Raw genomic sequence first — 15,992 nt, 5'->3', positions numbered from 1 at the left:
CACACACGGATGGCACCCAACCGCTGCTTAATAACATCTGCCAGGCCTCCAGGTATTCCAAGAGCAGATGTCTACCTGGGCAAGGTGGGAACTGCTCGGCTTCCTCCTCCTCCTCCTCCCACCTGCAGGCCAGGCCCCAAAGGACAGTCCCAGGCAGCCTCTCTGTACACACCTGGCTGCAGAGCCCTCTGCTCTCCGAAACTCCAGAGCCGGCTCCTCGCCACACCCTGCACTGTGAGGACAATTTCACAGCCCTCACCAGCCTTCCCCTGTGGCCACCAGCTCAAAAACTATTTCGATGCTTTGTACATGCCCAGAGGTGACAACCATTTCAGAGGGTGGGACTTCAAAGACTGGGCCTCTGGCTCGGCCTACCTGCAAAACGAGGACATCCCAAATCGGCTTTTGAAAAAGGACCTCATTTGCAGCGTTGAAGCACCACACCTTCACACAATTACAAAAGGATGAAGCTACAGTCTGCCAAGAAGAGTAGCTTGGAAGCAAGGAGGGTTTTTTTTTCTTTCAACTGTGGTCACTTGAAGATGGGTGAACTTCGACTCCCAGAATTCTAGAAATTGAAGTCCACCCATCTTCAAGGGACCACTGTTGAGAAACACTGTCCTAGCCTATGGCTTCAGTTCTTGACCAGTTGCTCCACCCAGAAGTATGACCCAACTGGTCAAATCACAAGAAATCAAAGATTAATTTGCTGCTTTTGCTCACCCAACAATTTTAACACCGATTGTTGTCCATCACACCTTTCTTCCCTCAAACCCAGAGTCCGCCAGCCTTTCCCTGGCCCCTTCCCCCTTAGCCCCCCTCCCTTCCCCCTCTGCAAGAAAGGCACTAAGCCTGTAAAGCCTCAGTTGAACGGTCCTCTTCAAAGAGAGGACAATGCCTGTGAAATGACAGAACACTGACTCCATCCCAGATTCTCTCTCTTGGGCCATTCCATTTTCGGAGAACAAGGCTTCCTTGGAAGAGGCTTATGAAAGACTGGAGACAGGGGAGGGGTCTTGAAGAAAAGGAGAACAGAAGGCAGCCAAGTGTCCTCCACGGGCAATCAACCTTGAGGCTCAGAACAGAGGAGACCATGTCCCAAAGGTGCTTTTTCCAAAGGGCAACTGGGCTTTTCTTGGGGTTTTTTCTCTGAAAAACATTTCACACAAACGTAGGAATTGAAGATGCTTCTTGGATGACAAGTGAAATGTTTTCAAAGGAAAAAAACAACATGAAAAGTCCAATTATCTTTTTGGAAAAGCATCTTTGGGACAACTGTGACCTGTCCTGGATGACTGAGAATCTCCACAGAGACAGCCATGATTGTGTTGGGTCGAAGGCTGGCTAGCAAGAGGAGAAATCGGATCGGCCTTAAAGCTGCGGTGTGGCATGCAGGAAGCCCAGGTTTTATACCCAGGAGAAGGCTGTAGATGGTAGATGATGGCCTAGGGCAGAGTTCCCCAACCTCTTGGCCACCAGGCCACATGAGTGGCTGGCCAGTGCACGTGCACACATGCCCCCTGCCCTTGTGCTGGTGCGAGCCGAGCCATGAGCTGCGAGCCGGCACTAGCTGAGCTGCGAGCCTCTCGCCAGCGCAAGCAGCCCCATTTGTACAGTGAACATGCTCACAACCCCGTTTGCGCACATGTGCACACAGCCACATTTGCATGCGTGCATAAAGGTGCCTGTCCCTCCCTTTCCCAGAAAGGTTGGTGACCCCTGGCCTAGGGTCTTCTCTGCATGGAACCCAGCATCATAATTACTAGAAGCGGTCATAACTGTGGGGTTCACCAATGTCACGTAGCTTCCAAAGGGCTATGAATGAAATCCCAAATCCAGCAGATTTTTAAAAGGACATCACAATTTATAAAAATCAACACTTGTGATAAAAACAACACAACAGTGATGAACCCCCAGATTGGAGAGTAACCCAGTCATCTTGCTGATGAGAATAAGGTGACACCCCAAAGAGGGGGGGAAGAACCCAGCATGAATTTGCCCTACGGCCACCTGCCTCCTTCTCCAGATGTTTTGGCCATCCTGGTCCATTACACCAGCTACTAACAGCTGTAGCCCCAAACTTGAGGACCCTCAAGTTGGGTCTCCCTGGATGATGGTTAATTAAAGGATCTCAGGCATTTCCCTCAGGGTCAAAGTTCATTGAAACCGACATTCAAAGGTATCGCAAGCGATTCTACCGTTCTGAATCACATCCGTTGAGGAGGACCATATGTTTGTTCAAGTTGAAATTAATCTATTACATCAATATTTCTCAACCTTGTCCACTTTAAAAGGGGTGGATTTCAAACTCCCAGAATTTCTGGGAGTTGAAGTCCACCCCTCTTAAACTGACCATAGTTGAGCAACACTGCTCTAAATCATCTAGAGATTCGGAAGTCCTCAACACTCAGTCTATTTTTGAGCTACCTTTTCACACCGGATTCTTTTCTCCTGCCTGATCCCAAGCAAGAGTGAGAGATTTGCAGGAGAGAAATGCAACGGAGCAAATTAACCGCGGGAAGATATAAAGTGATCGAGACGTTCAAAGGTCTCGGCGCCCAGGGACATATTCTTCATCTCGGTTGAAGCTCCCCTTGTATCCCTCCCTGTCCATTGATGTGCAGGCCACCAAGAACATCTGCTGATCTTCTCCATCCTGCAGAGACTCCAAAGGATGGATCTGTGCAAAACACTCAACCAGGAACTGCTGCAAAAGGGTCTGATGTGTCAAGAGATCCACCGTAATGCTGGTGCTGATCCTGGATTTTTCAAGCCTCTTCCTCTTGACCCCAAAACTCCCTGGCATCTATTTAGAACATAGAATGACAGAGTTGGAAGGGGCCTTGGAGGTCTTCTAGTCCAGCCCCCTGCTCAAGCAGGAGATGATGCCATAATGACATCCCGACTGCGGTTGTAAGTCGACTCGTGAAAAGCTCCAGCGATGGAGCACCCACCCTAAATTCCTGAGGCATTTAATACCATTTAATATTTTTAAACTCAAGTTTGTTTTCCGCTCCTCTTTGTTCTGCATTGTCCTGCCTATCTGTTATTTTCTCCTCTTGTAAACCACATGTGGTTGACCCTGTTTCATTCAGGCTCAAGTGCCCTTTTATTATGCATGCAGATAGAAACTAATACATCTGCAAATGAAGGCCATTGTTTAAGAAAGGCCTCTGCTATTCTCTGGCCACCCCTGAACCTTGAGAAAGAAGAGCAGAATTGATTTTTTTCCCTGAGCACTTTCTTAAAAAGAAATTTACAAATCATTCACTTTTTAAAACATCTGCCCTTTAACTGGTTTAGCCCAGGGCAGGACGCTGCAACCTTGACAACTTTTAAGACTTGTGGACTTCAGCTCCCAGAATTCCTCAGCCAGCTAGGAATTCTGGGAGCTGAAGTCCACAAGTCTTAAAGTTGCCAAGGTTGCTGTCCCCTGACCCAGGGTTTGTCAATCTCTGCAACTTTTAAGAGGGGTTGGGGAATTCTGGGAATTGAAGTCCACCCTCTCAAAGTTGCAGAGATTAAGAATATAATATAGAAAAATATTGGAAGGGACCCTGAAGGTCTTCTAGTCCAACCCCATGTTCAAGCAAGAGACCCTAGCCCAGGGGTAGGCAACCTTGGCTCTTTTATGACTGGTGGACTTCAACTCCCAGAATTCCTGAGCCAGCCACGCTGAGGGGAAAGGGAGGTTTCCAAGCTGAGCCATGCTGGCTGAAGAATTCTGGGAGTTGAAGTCTACGAGTCATGAGGGGGCCATAGTTCTCCCATGCTGGCTCAGGAATTCTGGGATTTGAAGTCCACGAATCATAAAAGAAGCAAGGTTGCCTACCCCTGGCCTATACCATTCTGGACACTGAACCAGCCAATACAAGTGGCCCTCGACTTACGATAACTGAACCCAAAATTTCTGTTGCCAGGTGAGATATTTGTTAAGTACGTTTTGACCTTTCTTGTCACAGTCGTTAAGCGAACCACGGCAGATGTGAAATTAGTAACAGTTGTGGAGTGAATCTGGCCTCCCCGTTGACTTTTCTTGTCAGAAGGCTGCAAAAGTTGGCAACTACGAGTCAGTTGCCAACTGTCCGAATTTTGATCATGTGACCCTGGGGATGCAAGCCAAAGCAGGGGGGGGGGCAAAACTTTGTCCTTTTCTTCAAGGCAAGGCGAAATTTGGTTCTCCATGACTCCCACATACACCCCGCCCCCAATACAGAGAAGGAGGGCTGAAATGGGTGGAGGGTTGGGACCCTCACAAAGAGAGGGAGGCTGCTGCAAATTAGGCTCATATCACTTGGGTGGGGGGAGCTGTTGATAAATATTCTGCCCCCCCCATCCCCACAATGCAAGCGCCGCTGCTTGCACAAAAGGCAAGAGAGAGGCCAGCCTTTTGTGCAAACCCCTGGGGAGTTTTGCACATTTATCACGGCCGGGGAACAAAGCCGGCCTGCGAACGCGCGTACCCGGTTACCTAGGCGATGGCAACGGGGGCCAGGGAGCGTGCAGACCAGCATCCAAAGAAGCCAGATGAAGTGGGGTGGGGGGTGGGGGGGTTGGAGAGATGGGGAAGGGGTGCCAAAAGAGGGGGAAGCTGCCCCCATTAGCCCCTACCCCCCTTGAGCTTTGTTTGCTGGAAAAAAAACACAAGGGTTTCTCGGGGAAACAAGGCGGTGTGGACAGCTGGGGGCAAACATTTTGAGAGCCGTTGGGTGGGGGGGAGCTCCTTTGAATAGAAGGGGGTGGGAAGGCTGTCCTGGACTGAGTTTTATTCAGGCTGGCCTTCGGGTGAGGGAAAACACAGAGGGTCACCTCTGTCACCCCCATCCCTCTGCTCTGAGCCCCCACCCCCACGGGGAGGGACCCTTTGCAGAGGGGCCCATTCGGAGCAACATGCACTCCCTTGCAGAGGGAAGATCTTCGCACGCTACGAGGCACAAGGATTTCTTTCCTAGCAGCCCCAGATGCAAACCGCTCCACTTGTTCCCAGCAGCTCCAGGCGAGGCAGGGAAGCAGCCCCCATTCAGCGGGGAGGGGGCAATTTGGAGCTGAATGGACCCGCTGGAGAAGGCAGCCACCTGCCTGCATTCCACAAGAGCCAACAAAGAGACCCCCACCACCACCAACATCCCTGAATGGTGGGGGTCCAGCTTCCTGACCTTGAATATCTCAGTCAAGCAGAGGATGGCTCACATGCTGGCTAGGGAATTCTGGGAGCTGAAATGCCTGCAGTTGAGACTTTTTCCTCACCTCAGTTAACGCACCCAGGATTTTAATAAGACCGAAAAAAGAACAACTCACCCATTATTATTCAATATATCCTCTACACACACAGCTCCAAGCCCTGGACTCAAAGACAACTACAGGGATAAAATCACGGTTCTTGATCAGAACCCCAACTCCCTCACTGATTAAAAGCAGCTTCAACTAAGCCTCAGGAACCACCAGTAGGAGAGCATGCACAACTACACTGGCCCGTTGTCACAACTTAAAAGAAGACTGTCCATGAGATTTTAGAGCTCCACCTGAATCCAAAAAGTGAAGTCTTTTCTCGGACAACAGGTTAAAATAAAGTGGGAAACAAACAACCCACCCCCAGTTGAAAGTCCACCTTCCAGGCAAGCCTCCCCAACAAGAGCAAGACTCACCAACCCAAAGGGTGCTGAAGAACCGTCTCTGGCTGCCCACTCAGCCCTTCCAGCAGCTGCACATAGCCAGGCTGTTGAAGACCTCAGCCGCTGGGCCCGATGGTCCCTCCTGTCCCGGTTAGCGTGGCAAGTCCTGGATCTCAGCATCCACAAGGGCTACCATGTGGTCCAAGGTCCAAAAGTGAGCTGCAGGAAGAACCAAGATCAAGTATGAGATATACGCAAGTAGGGCTGGTTGATGTTATGATTCCTTATCTTAGCTATGGACCGTATAAAGCAAGGATTGGGTGTAATGTCCAAAAAGTATCTTGAACGGTTGGAGGAAGTAAAGCAGAAGGTAGTTCGAAGGACCTTTATCCTACCAAGAAGGACGAAGAGACTCTGGGCATGTTTTGACCAGCTGGTAAAGGTGCCCAGAATCAAACTGTGAGAGGTGGCAACTCAAGGCTGGCTCCAGCGCTTCAGGATATTGAAAGCTCCACAGGATCGGGCATCCTGAGTCCAACCAACGGGGGAGTGACAAACACAGGCGGAACAGGCCCCCAGAGGGACAAAGGTAGAAGATGCTGCATGTCCCCAGCAAGAGCAGAATTAACAAACTACGTCAAGGTTTAATGGGTTGAGAAGTTTTAAAATCATGCACAACTCACTTAACTGCCTTGCTTAACAACAGAAACTCTCACCTCAATTATGGTTGTAAGTCAGGGAGGGAGGGGAGGGAGGGAGGAGGGACAACAAAGGAAGCCATGGCAAAGAAGATAATAAAATCAGCCCTGCCTCACTTAACGACCACCTTGCTTAGCAACGGTAATTCTGGTCCCAGAGTTTACTTGTGGACATGAGTCAAAGACTGGCATTGCAACCTCAACATTGTTTGGCAGCTCCCCAAAGAACAAATAACCGTTTTGTTCTCAGCTACCGTGTCCAGTTCTGGGGAGGTCATTTCAAAATGGGTTCAGCCCAGCGCAAGGAGGCTGATTGGCAGGTGGACAATGAGAGACTGAAGGACTGACTGGGTGAGTTTCAGGTCCTTTGAAGAAGACAAGAAGTTGTGTCTGAGTAAAAGATCTGCCTTCCTTCGGCATCTGCCTGCCAGCCCCCCCCCCGACCCCATAAGCCCCTCCAAAGTCCAGGGCTCTGCTGTCAAAATCAAGAAGCACCTGGGTCTTCTCAGCCCCCTCCCCTTCCTGGCCATTAGGGAGGCACCCCTTAGGCGACCCCTGCAACCCAAACAGCTGGAATTTATATTCCGCAGTTTTACGAGTTTGTAAACGTTATGGGGTCTCTACGGCCAGTAAAAACCAAGGGATGCCTCCCCTTCGTCCCCCAGACCCAAAGCTTCAAATTCCCGTCCACCTTTTCCGAGCCCTCCAAGAAGGGGTATCTTCAGCTTTATAATCGTGTTGCCGGACTGAAGAGGGTTCAACACATTTGAAACCCTTTTAAAAAATTTTTACCGACCTAATGAAGATTGTCCCTGAATATGGGGGTCAGGCAGGGAAGCTGGAGAAGGGGGGGAGGGGGCTTCAGTCCTTTCTCCCCACGATTGCAGACCATGAACACAAGACCCAGGATCAGGCTTCAAAGGGATCAGGGCTATCCTCTTTTCTAGATCTATTTGCAAGTCAATCCAGAATAGAGGCAGAGGTCTTCCAGACAAATGGAAGTCCCGCCTACCCCGAGACTTCCCTGCCTCTCCAGTTAGGGCCACACCTTTTACAAGGTAATCCTTTTTTCACCTAATTCCTGAACGCAGCCAGGAATGGGTTTCACGAGACCTCATCCTGGTCGGACCCATTCTCTGCACTGAGCCATATTTGATCATGATCTGTTAAATAAGCCACCTTGGGTTAATTCCACCCTACATGGCTGAGTACGTTTCTGGTGCCGAACAGCCGTTTGCACAACATCTAAATATGTTTGCATAAATGCTAAACTTGGCTAGTTTTAATTTGGCCAGGCTTTCTGACCAAATAACTGTGGAAATACTACGATGGACGTTAAGTGTGAGGGCTGGTCGTAAGTCACTTTTTTCCAGTGCCGTTGTAATTTCAAACAGTCACTGAATTAGCAGGACTGGATTGCTATTATCCTTCTCTTTCTTATTAACTTCTCCTATTGGTATCTTATGGGTTATCACTTTATTTGTATCTTATGTTTTATGACTTTATTTTCTGATTATGATCCATCACTTTGTTGTTTGTATTCTATATACAAATGATTGTAAATTGATAACTACCCACAGATTCTTGAAGTTCAACAAACAAGTGTCTATCCATCAATTATCAGAATCACAGAAGAGAAAAAGAGACCACAAGTCTGTGTGGGTTTTTCTCCTGACACGTCAGCTTTGGAAATCACTTGCAGATCTTCCGTGAGGCCTGCAAGGCCTTTAGAAGTTCTACCTATAGTCTAGCCAGAATGTGACTTCTACAATCTCTTCTGTGGGCAGAGCTTTATCCAAGTCCTATTAATAGATAAAGACATAGTTAAACAAACAATACACAATTTGTGTACAGTGCCAAGCCTTTGTTGAACTCACTGAACCAATATTCGCCATCTTCATCAGGAAAAGCAGACAGGACTGCTAGCAAGTGATGAGGTGATGGCTCCTCTTTTCGGAGGTGGGACTTCAACCGAAGGTTTCCTGTGCTCGTGCATCATACACATCATCCTGGAGATATTTTGGCCCGTTCTTCTTTCCAAAACAGCTTAAATTCGCAGATATTGGGGGGACCATCTTGACCAAATTGGTCTCTTCAGCTCATGCCACCCTGTCTCAGTTGGGTTAAGATCAAGCGGTCAACTCAGCCATTTTCAAATGCAAAATTTCTTTGGCTTCAACCCTTCTGTGGTAAATGTATTCGTGCATTCAGGATTGCTGCCATGTTAAGTTTCAACTTATGGACAGACACCTTGATATTCTCTGGTAAAATATTCTGGTACAATCCAGAATCTTACTATTCGCCCAAGGGTGAAGAAAATCCAGATTCTGAAGCTGCAGAGCAACCTCAAGTTAGATGCTCATACAGTCTGCTTTACCATAGGAAGGACAGCTTCTTCTGTTGAAACGAATGGACTACTCCAGGTATAACATTTCTCAGTAAAGCCGAAAAGTTCTCCAATGGCTCATGGGTCCACAGAGCACGGTTCCAAAGGCTGCTAAGTCCTCCAATATTCTTTGGCAACCTCGAGATGAAAGCAAGGTGCTTTCCGCAAAAGACTTTCCTCCTTGATGTCCTCCCGTGGACACCACTTTTTACCTCATGCTGATGGATTCTGAAATTAGACCACACAAAACTACTCTGCAGATCTTCTGCTGAGATTCTTTGAGACCTCCATAGAGTACTGCATATCCTGTTTTTGAGATAATTCAGTTGGGTGCCCATTAATGGGAAGACTAAGAAAGGTGACCATGGATTAATAGAGGCTGTCTTTGGCAATGGTCCAGCCATAAACTTGAAGAGTTTACGGCAATCAAACAACGTAGGTTTTTCTATAGGGAAGGTCTCTCAAACGTCCATCCGATTGCTCTCTCCCTGAGAACTGGTTCACTGATTTACCCTCTTAAGAGTATCAGAAAGCCCATATTTTCACCAACAAAGACGGTGATTATTACTGCACCATTTTCAATAAAAATTAACACAAAACATTATTTTGCAGGTTGTTTTGTTTAGCCAGAATCCCTTTATCCATTAACAGCGTTCAGATGAAGCTCTAATTACATTGCATGTCACAGTCAGCAAGATTATGGATCACCATAATTAAGTCTCACCATAATTAAATCCCTCCAGCCAAGGGGAGTCCACCATTTTCCAAAGCACATCTGTTCCCTTTCGGAATAGTGTTTGCCCTAGGACGTTTTTCTTCAGGTCCCATCAAAATAATCTGCTTCCTCATAATTTACACCCATTGTTCTTCTGAGTTATTCTGCCCTCCTCTCTTCTATGCGAATCTTTCACCAACACATAGTCCTTGATTTATGACAATAGAGCCCAAAATTTCAATTGCTAAATAAGTTGGTTTTAAGTGAATTTTGCCCCACTGTACGACCTTCCTTGCCACAATTGTGAAGAGAATCACTGCAGTCATTAAGTTAGTCACTCTGTTGTTAAGTGAATCTGGCTTCTTTCCCATTGACTTTGCTTGTTAGATGGTCGTCAAAGGGGATCACGTGACCCGGGAACGCTGCAACCATCATTAATATGAGCCAGTTGCCAAGCATCTTGATTTTCATCATGTGACCCTGGGAATGGTGCAACGGTCATAAGTGTGAAAAACGGTCATAAGTCACTTTTTTCAGTCCTGTTGTGACTTTGGTCGCTAAACAAGGACTGCCAACTAACCTGAGCCACAGTTTTTATTTTCCTCTGAAGGCAAAACAATCACCAAGGTTTTTTTTTCCTTCCAGGTCCCAGTTCCTCTTAGTTGCTCTCCTTTGGACCTGCACCCCTTTGTAAATTCCTGAAATTCCTAAAATGCATTGTCCAGAACTGGACGCAACTGTCCAAGTGGACTCTGACCCAATCAGACCTTATGCCGGCAAACAAGCATGGCCATTATTAACATGGCAACGGCTACGATGGCCACACAGCTGTCCTTCTAAGAAAGCTGCACAGAAAATACGCGGAAAACCCTCTTTTCCAAGGTGGCCCCTTGGATGTTGAGACTACCACTCCCAGAATTCCCTTCAACAAGGCTGAGGATTCTGGGAACGGTGGCCTCATCCCATCTAGAGGCTAAGGCTCCTCCTGTCCAGGCAAGGGCAGGCGGGGGGAGGCTTGGAGCAGAAGGACTCCGCGGTCCCTTCCAGCCCTGCGATTCCGTGACTTTGATGAGCTTGATACCCATTTATTATCGCAGGGGAAGGGAGGGGCCCAGCTGTTGGGCAACAGAGATGAAACCCAGGTTGCCAGCTTGTCTGCAGGGTGTAGCCCAGATGGGAGTTCTGAGGGTGCCATCAAAGCGCCCTTGGTTTTTATGCGACACCCAGGCGCATCTGCCAAGCTTTGGGCAAAGGGTGCCTCCCCCCCCCCCCGCCCTCAAGACACGGCTGCTTCCACCAACTGGGAGGCCAGATTTTGGGGGTGGGGGGTGGGTGGGCAGCGCTCCCAGCCCCTCAAAGTGTTCGTGCAGAGCAAGCCATCCCCTTCTGTGGGACCCCCAACACCACACGGGCCCTCTGACTGTGAACTTCCATCATCCCCAGCTGGCAGACCTGGAAGGGAAAAAAACTTGGTGATTGTTTTGCCTTCAGAGGAAAATAAAAACTGTGGCTCAGGTTAGTTGGCAGTCCTTGACTTACAACAGTTTGTTTAGCGACCAAAGTCACAACAGGACTGAAAAAAGTGACTTATGACCGTTTTTCACACTTATGACCGTTGCAGCATTCCCAGGGTCACATGATCAAAATCAAGATGCTTGGCAACTGGCTCATATTATTGACGGTTGCCGTGTCAACTGCATCTGGGAGCCCCAGGCTGTCCTCACTTTATGACTGATTGCTTAGTGACAAAGTTACGGCAGAGGGCCCAAAAGGGGACCTAAGGCCCGGTTTGGAAGTTCTGACGTCTCACGGCCGCCTTTACGACCATCACAACTTACAACTCTAATTGCAGGGCTCAGTTAAGGTCATAAGGCGAGGACCACCTTGTCCTTCAGGCGGCAAAGCATCCCTCAAATGAAACCGGACTCCTGCTGACCTCAAGGCTTCGTCCGGGGCCTTTCCTTGGCAGCACAACGCCAACATTTACGTGCAGTTTTCGACTTGCAGCCATTCCTTTAGCAACCCTTCAAAGCTATGACAGCACTGGAAAAAGTGACTTGCGACAAGTCCTCGCATCTATGACCGTGGCAGTATTCCCGTGGCCACACGATTGCGATCTGGGCAGCTGGCAACCTGCTCACATTTACGATGGTCACAGTGTCCCATAGTAACACAACTGACACTTGCGAGCTTCCCAACCGTCTTCCGACCAGCAAAACCAACAGGGATGCCAGCAGAGGTCAGTTGTGCCAGCACTTTGTCACGTGATGTCACACTTAGTAATGAATTTTCCAGTCCCAATGATTGTCACAAGTTGAGGACTACATTCCTCCAGTCTTTTTTTTTCTTGGACTCTAACGAAAAGTCCAGCCTTTTCTGACCCACTCACACCTGTAAAATGATGGCAGAAAGCAGGAATGTCTCCCATGCAGCTCCTTCCAGAATCTGCTCCCACTTAATGAGTGAAACTGTCGCGTCCGGCTCATCTTACACTTCCTGGTGACCAGGATAAGGATGCATGTCTGCGCCTTCCAACTGGGGCGCCCTCCAGATCGGGGTTCTCAGTGCAGCGTTTTTACACCCCGATCTGAGTTTTTCAAAGTTTGGGGTTCTAGGTTATCTATTTTAAAATTTCACGAAATCTTAAGTTTTTCTACACAGCGAGACCCAGGCTTACATTCATTTAGCAACTGTTCAAAGTTACGATGACGCTGAAAAAAAGTGACTTGCGACAAGTCCTTGCACCTCCGACCATCACAGTAACCAACACGAGATTGCGTGATCCAAGTTCGGGCGCTTGGCAACTGGCACGTATGGATGACGGTTGCAACACCCCTGGAGTCAGGAGATCACCACCTTTCCGGCAAGCACTCACTTAACAGCCACACGAATCCCTTAACCACCGTGACAACACAGGGGGTAACATCAGGCACAACCCACTAAGTACAAGAGAAGATATTCAGCCACAGAAATTCTGCCATCAAGAATTATCTGTACATTATGTTGTAGGTATATGCAACATCTCACTTTCTTGCATCACTTAGTGACTGAAATCCTGGTCCTAACTGTGGTCGTAAGCTGAGGACCATCTGTAACTTTATGTACTATCTGTCAATAAATAGGCAAAAATAATTCAGCTTACAAATGATTTATTATGATTTTTTTTTAAAGAACTCCTGCTGGCACCCTTGGTCCAGACTGCCAGGTTCAAAGGATTAGGGTGGGTGGAGAAGGCTGGGAAATGGGGTGGCAAACACCCCCAAGGGAGCCCATCCTGCACGGCTTTCCTTTCTCTCTGCTGCAGAGATACTCCCCGACACCTCACACCTCCAAACCCAGCGCCTTCTAAGCAACAACCAACACCCATGCCTCCAGCCACATGAAGGACCCCCATCCTGTACCTCAATATTCTCCCCATTTCTTGCAAAGGGGCCAAAGTCAGAAATGAAGGCTTGTCTGATCACAAAAACGGTGATTTCCCAGCTTCTCCCTCCCCCCAGACGACATTACCATTTTTTTTCAACAATGAAAAGCGAGTTAAATGCATTTTAAAGCATGAGAAATTCTGTATTCAGCACTCCCTCCCAGCCTGGCCCTGAGGCAAGAGGGTGCTGCAGCCTAGCAAATCGGTGGCAAAAAACAAAAAAGGAAAATAATTCTATATTTGCGGTAATTTTCAGAAGGATAGCAGTATGAATTTCCCAAAGCAAAAACATGCCTGACACGCTGAAGCCAAAATGCGGTTTATTTTAGCTCAGCCTGCTGCGTGAACCCAGCCAACTACGGTTTATTCAACAACACACCAGAGTTAAACCGACTTCTTTGAGGCCCAGAGCCTGCTTGAAAGAGCTGGCCGGGTCTCCCGTCTGCCTGGAACAGGACACAAGGCCAGTCACGAAATGGACTCTGCCAATGTTTCCACTTAAAATAAAAATGAAGTCCTTCATCTTAGGAGCTCGAGCACCCTGTGGCAATTCACACCAAAAAAGGCTGAATCTGCATCAACCGGAGGGAACAGCTTGGTGAGCCCCAGAAGTCCCAATCGCCCCAGAAATGGGGGGGGGGGCCTTCTGGCCCCTGCCTTGACCCAGGCCAGATCCCAGGTTTCAGACAACCTCCATTTCAGAAACAAAAAAGAGCATTATTGCTAACCAGATGGAATTTGCTGCAACCAGTTAACCCCCCCTTGCGCTTAGCTGCAGCCCCCTCCCCCCCCCACACCCATTGCAATAGATCTAACTAAGGAGCTGCAGGCAGATCCTCATTCTCTCCAGACCCTCCAACTGGGGAGAAAAAGACCCCACCCCAAAAGGCCTTACACACATCCTGCTAGAGAAACAGACTGGTTACACCCCCCTGGCACGCTTCACACCCAGACCCATCCATCTTTCCAAGCCAAGGGGGGAATTTCTCAGCAGCCAGAGGACACACACACAAATGGCTAAACTGCACCCTCCCCATTCTTGCAGGGGGTGGGGGAGTGCAAAAGAGACAAACACACACACAAGACACCCCCCACCCCCCAATAGATCTGATAAGGAGGGGAGGTTTTACACCACCACCACATATTGAACCACAGGTTGTAATCTTCATGGTTTAATATGCTGGGGGAAGAGGAACCAGACTGTGCCCTGCATTCAGACGTTGCACTAAGCCGGAATGTCACTTCGGGGTTTGGGGTGAAGAGGGTTGCACGACTCGAGGCTAACAGTCCCCCCAAAACTGCGCCTTCGTGCCCCGGTTCTCATCTTCATCGCGACCAAGGCGGAAAGCAGAGGGGAGGAGATGGGGGGGTGTGAACAGGCCCAGATTCGGGGTTCTTCTCCCCCAAAGTGGACTCGCACAATTTCACAACCGATTCAGACCAGAGGTGGGCTGCCCACCTCACTCACACGGAGCCACGCATCTGCCTGGCCCACCCTGCAGGGCCGGCTCCCACCACCCAGTTCCCGCTTGCCCTGGGGGACCCCGTGCCCTACACCGCCGAAGAGCAGCCCTGGGCGGGCGGGCGGCCTGCGAGTGCCCGGGCCCAGGAGGGGCGGTCGGAGGGACGGGAAGGGGCGCAACTAAAGCCGGGCATTGCACCAAGTTTGGGCGACTCCGGCCTGGCGCCCCCCCGGCCGTTCCAGCGCCTGGCCCAGCTCAGCCGGCGGAGAGAGACGGGCGGTTCCAAGCAGCCGTGGCTCGTCGCCGCGGGAGAGCGCGGAGGAGCCCCCGCAGGACAGGGAGGCAGCAACAGGTACGTGAAAGCAGGCGAGGCCCCCCTGACGTCACCCCCAGGCCCGCCCGGAGCGGCTGCTCACCCGGGACAGTTGCAACCCAGCAAGGCTGCGTTGCAGTCGGTTCACACGTGCAACCCCAGACCCAGCCGTGCTAAGACCGGGCCAGGCCCCGGGCAGGACACGCACACACACCCTTTGCAACAGGGCCCGGATGCCAGCTGGCAAAGGAGCCCACCGCCCCGACCCCAGGGGGCAACACACACACACACACACACACACACGCACACCCGCTTCAGAGGCCAGGGCTGGGCTGGGCTCCGGAGAGAAACGGGGGGGAGGCAGGGGAGGGCCAGGCAGGGACCCCCATCCGGCCCCGGGGCCGCTTCCCACGCCAGCTGGGCTGCCGAGTCGGCCACGTCCCCGCCAGGCCGGGGGTCTCGCCCCTCGGAGCAGCGCCGGCCCCCTCCCCCCCCGCGCGCGGCGCCCCGTCCGGGCAGAGCTTCCCCCCGACGGCTCCGCTGCCCAGCGCGGCCGCCCGACCTCGCCCCCGCCCGACGGCCCCGCCACCCCCGGGGGGAGCCCGGCCGGGCAGCCCCGCTTGCAACGGGAGCCGCGGCGCTGCAAAGCGCCCGAACAAAAGGCGGGCGCGCTCGATCCGGATTACCCTCGGGGCGCGAGCGGCGGCGGCGGCTGGCGTGCTCCGGTTCCCCCGGCTCCGGCTTTTGTCCCTGCCCGGCCGCCGAGTCCCCGCGCTCCCCCCTCGGGCGGCTCCTTCCGCTCTCCGTGCAATTGCAAAAAGGAAGCGCGGGGGGGGATCCGATTCAGGCTCTGGGAAGGGGACCCGCGCGGGGCGAGGCGGCGCTGGGCTGCTGCTCGCCTTGGAAGGGGCGAAATCCGGCGCAAAAGCGGCACCGCAGGGCCCCCCCCGCTCCGGGTTCTCGCCCCCCCTCCCGCTGCTCCGGCGTGTGAACGGGGAGGATTCGAACCTGCGGACTCGCCGCGGCTGTTCCCAGGGCTTCGCGCGCCTCCCTCCGGCGCTTCCATTGTCTCCGCCGCGAAGTTCCCGGCGCCCGCTCTTCCCTCGCCCGCTCCCGCCCCCCCCTCCTCCTCCTCCTCCTCTTTCCTGGCGGCCGGTTAGTTTTATGGTTCGTTCGTTCGGGAAAGCGGAGTCGGCAGGCGGGCGGGAGAGAAAAAACTTTGCTTTCTTTGTAACTGCAAGGGTTCTTAATCCCCATTTTAAAGATTTTTTTTAAAAAAAGGGCACAGAAGGAAATAAATCAGAGAAGTTAGTCAGGAGCGAAAGGCGCAGCAAGGCATTTTTTCTCACCTCTACGGTGGTTTTTTTTTAAATCCTAACTC

At 50.9% G+C, this 15,992-nt stretch overlaps 2 protein-coding genes across 6 annotated transcripts in view; one reads left to right on the top strand and one right to left on the bottom strand.

The window, feature by feature from the left end:
* Positions 1 to 15,698, bottom strand: part of VANGL2 (VANGL planar cell polarity protein 2) — a 34,676-nt gene extending 18,978 nt beyond the window's left edge. The window contains exons 1-2 of one of the 5 annotated variants that reach the window (XM_083374227.1): positions 15,620 to 15,698; positions 5,646 to 5,831 (exon numbers count right to left, since the gene is read on the bottom strand). The gene's annotated coding sequence lies outside the window, so the exon portion shown is untranslated. Of the gene's footprint in view, positions 1 to 5,645; positions 5,832 to 9,420; positions 9,711 to 11,802; positions 11,883 to 14,920; positions 15,050 to 15,297; positions 15,509 to 15,619 lie in introns of those variants that run through there. The other 4 variants (XM_083374225.1, XM_083374228.1, XM_083374229.1 and 1 more) reach the window with 4 other exon arrangements.
* Positions 11,560 to 15,992, top strand: part of LOC310647110 (uncharacterized protein) — a gene marked incomplete at its 5' end in the record, with an annotated part of 29,411 nt that continues 24,978 nt past the window's right edge. The window contains 3 exons of the mRNA XM_083374084.1: positions 11,560 to 11,650; positions 14,245 to 14,499; positions 14,541 to 14,650. Of these exons, the coding sequence (XP_083230210.1) occupies positions 11,560 to 11,650; positions 14,245 to 14,499; positions 14,541 to 14,650 (456 nt within the window). The remainder of the gene's footprint in view (positions 11,651 to 14,244; positions 14,500 to 14,540; positions 14,651 to 15,992) is intronic.

Source organism: Vipera ursinii, assembly GCF_947247035.1.
Source record: "Vipera ursinii genome assembly, chromosome: 15".
Classification (NCBI taxonomy): domain Eukaryota; kingdom Metazoa; phylum Chordata; class Lepidosauria; order Squamata; family Viperidae; genus Vipera; species Vipera ursinii.
Note: the sequence above shows the minus strand (reverse complement) of the source record. Positions and strands in the feature narration are given on the sequence as shown.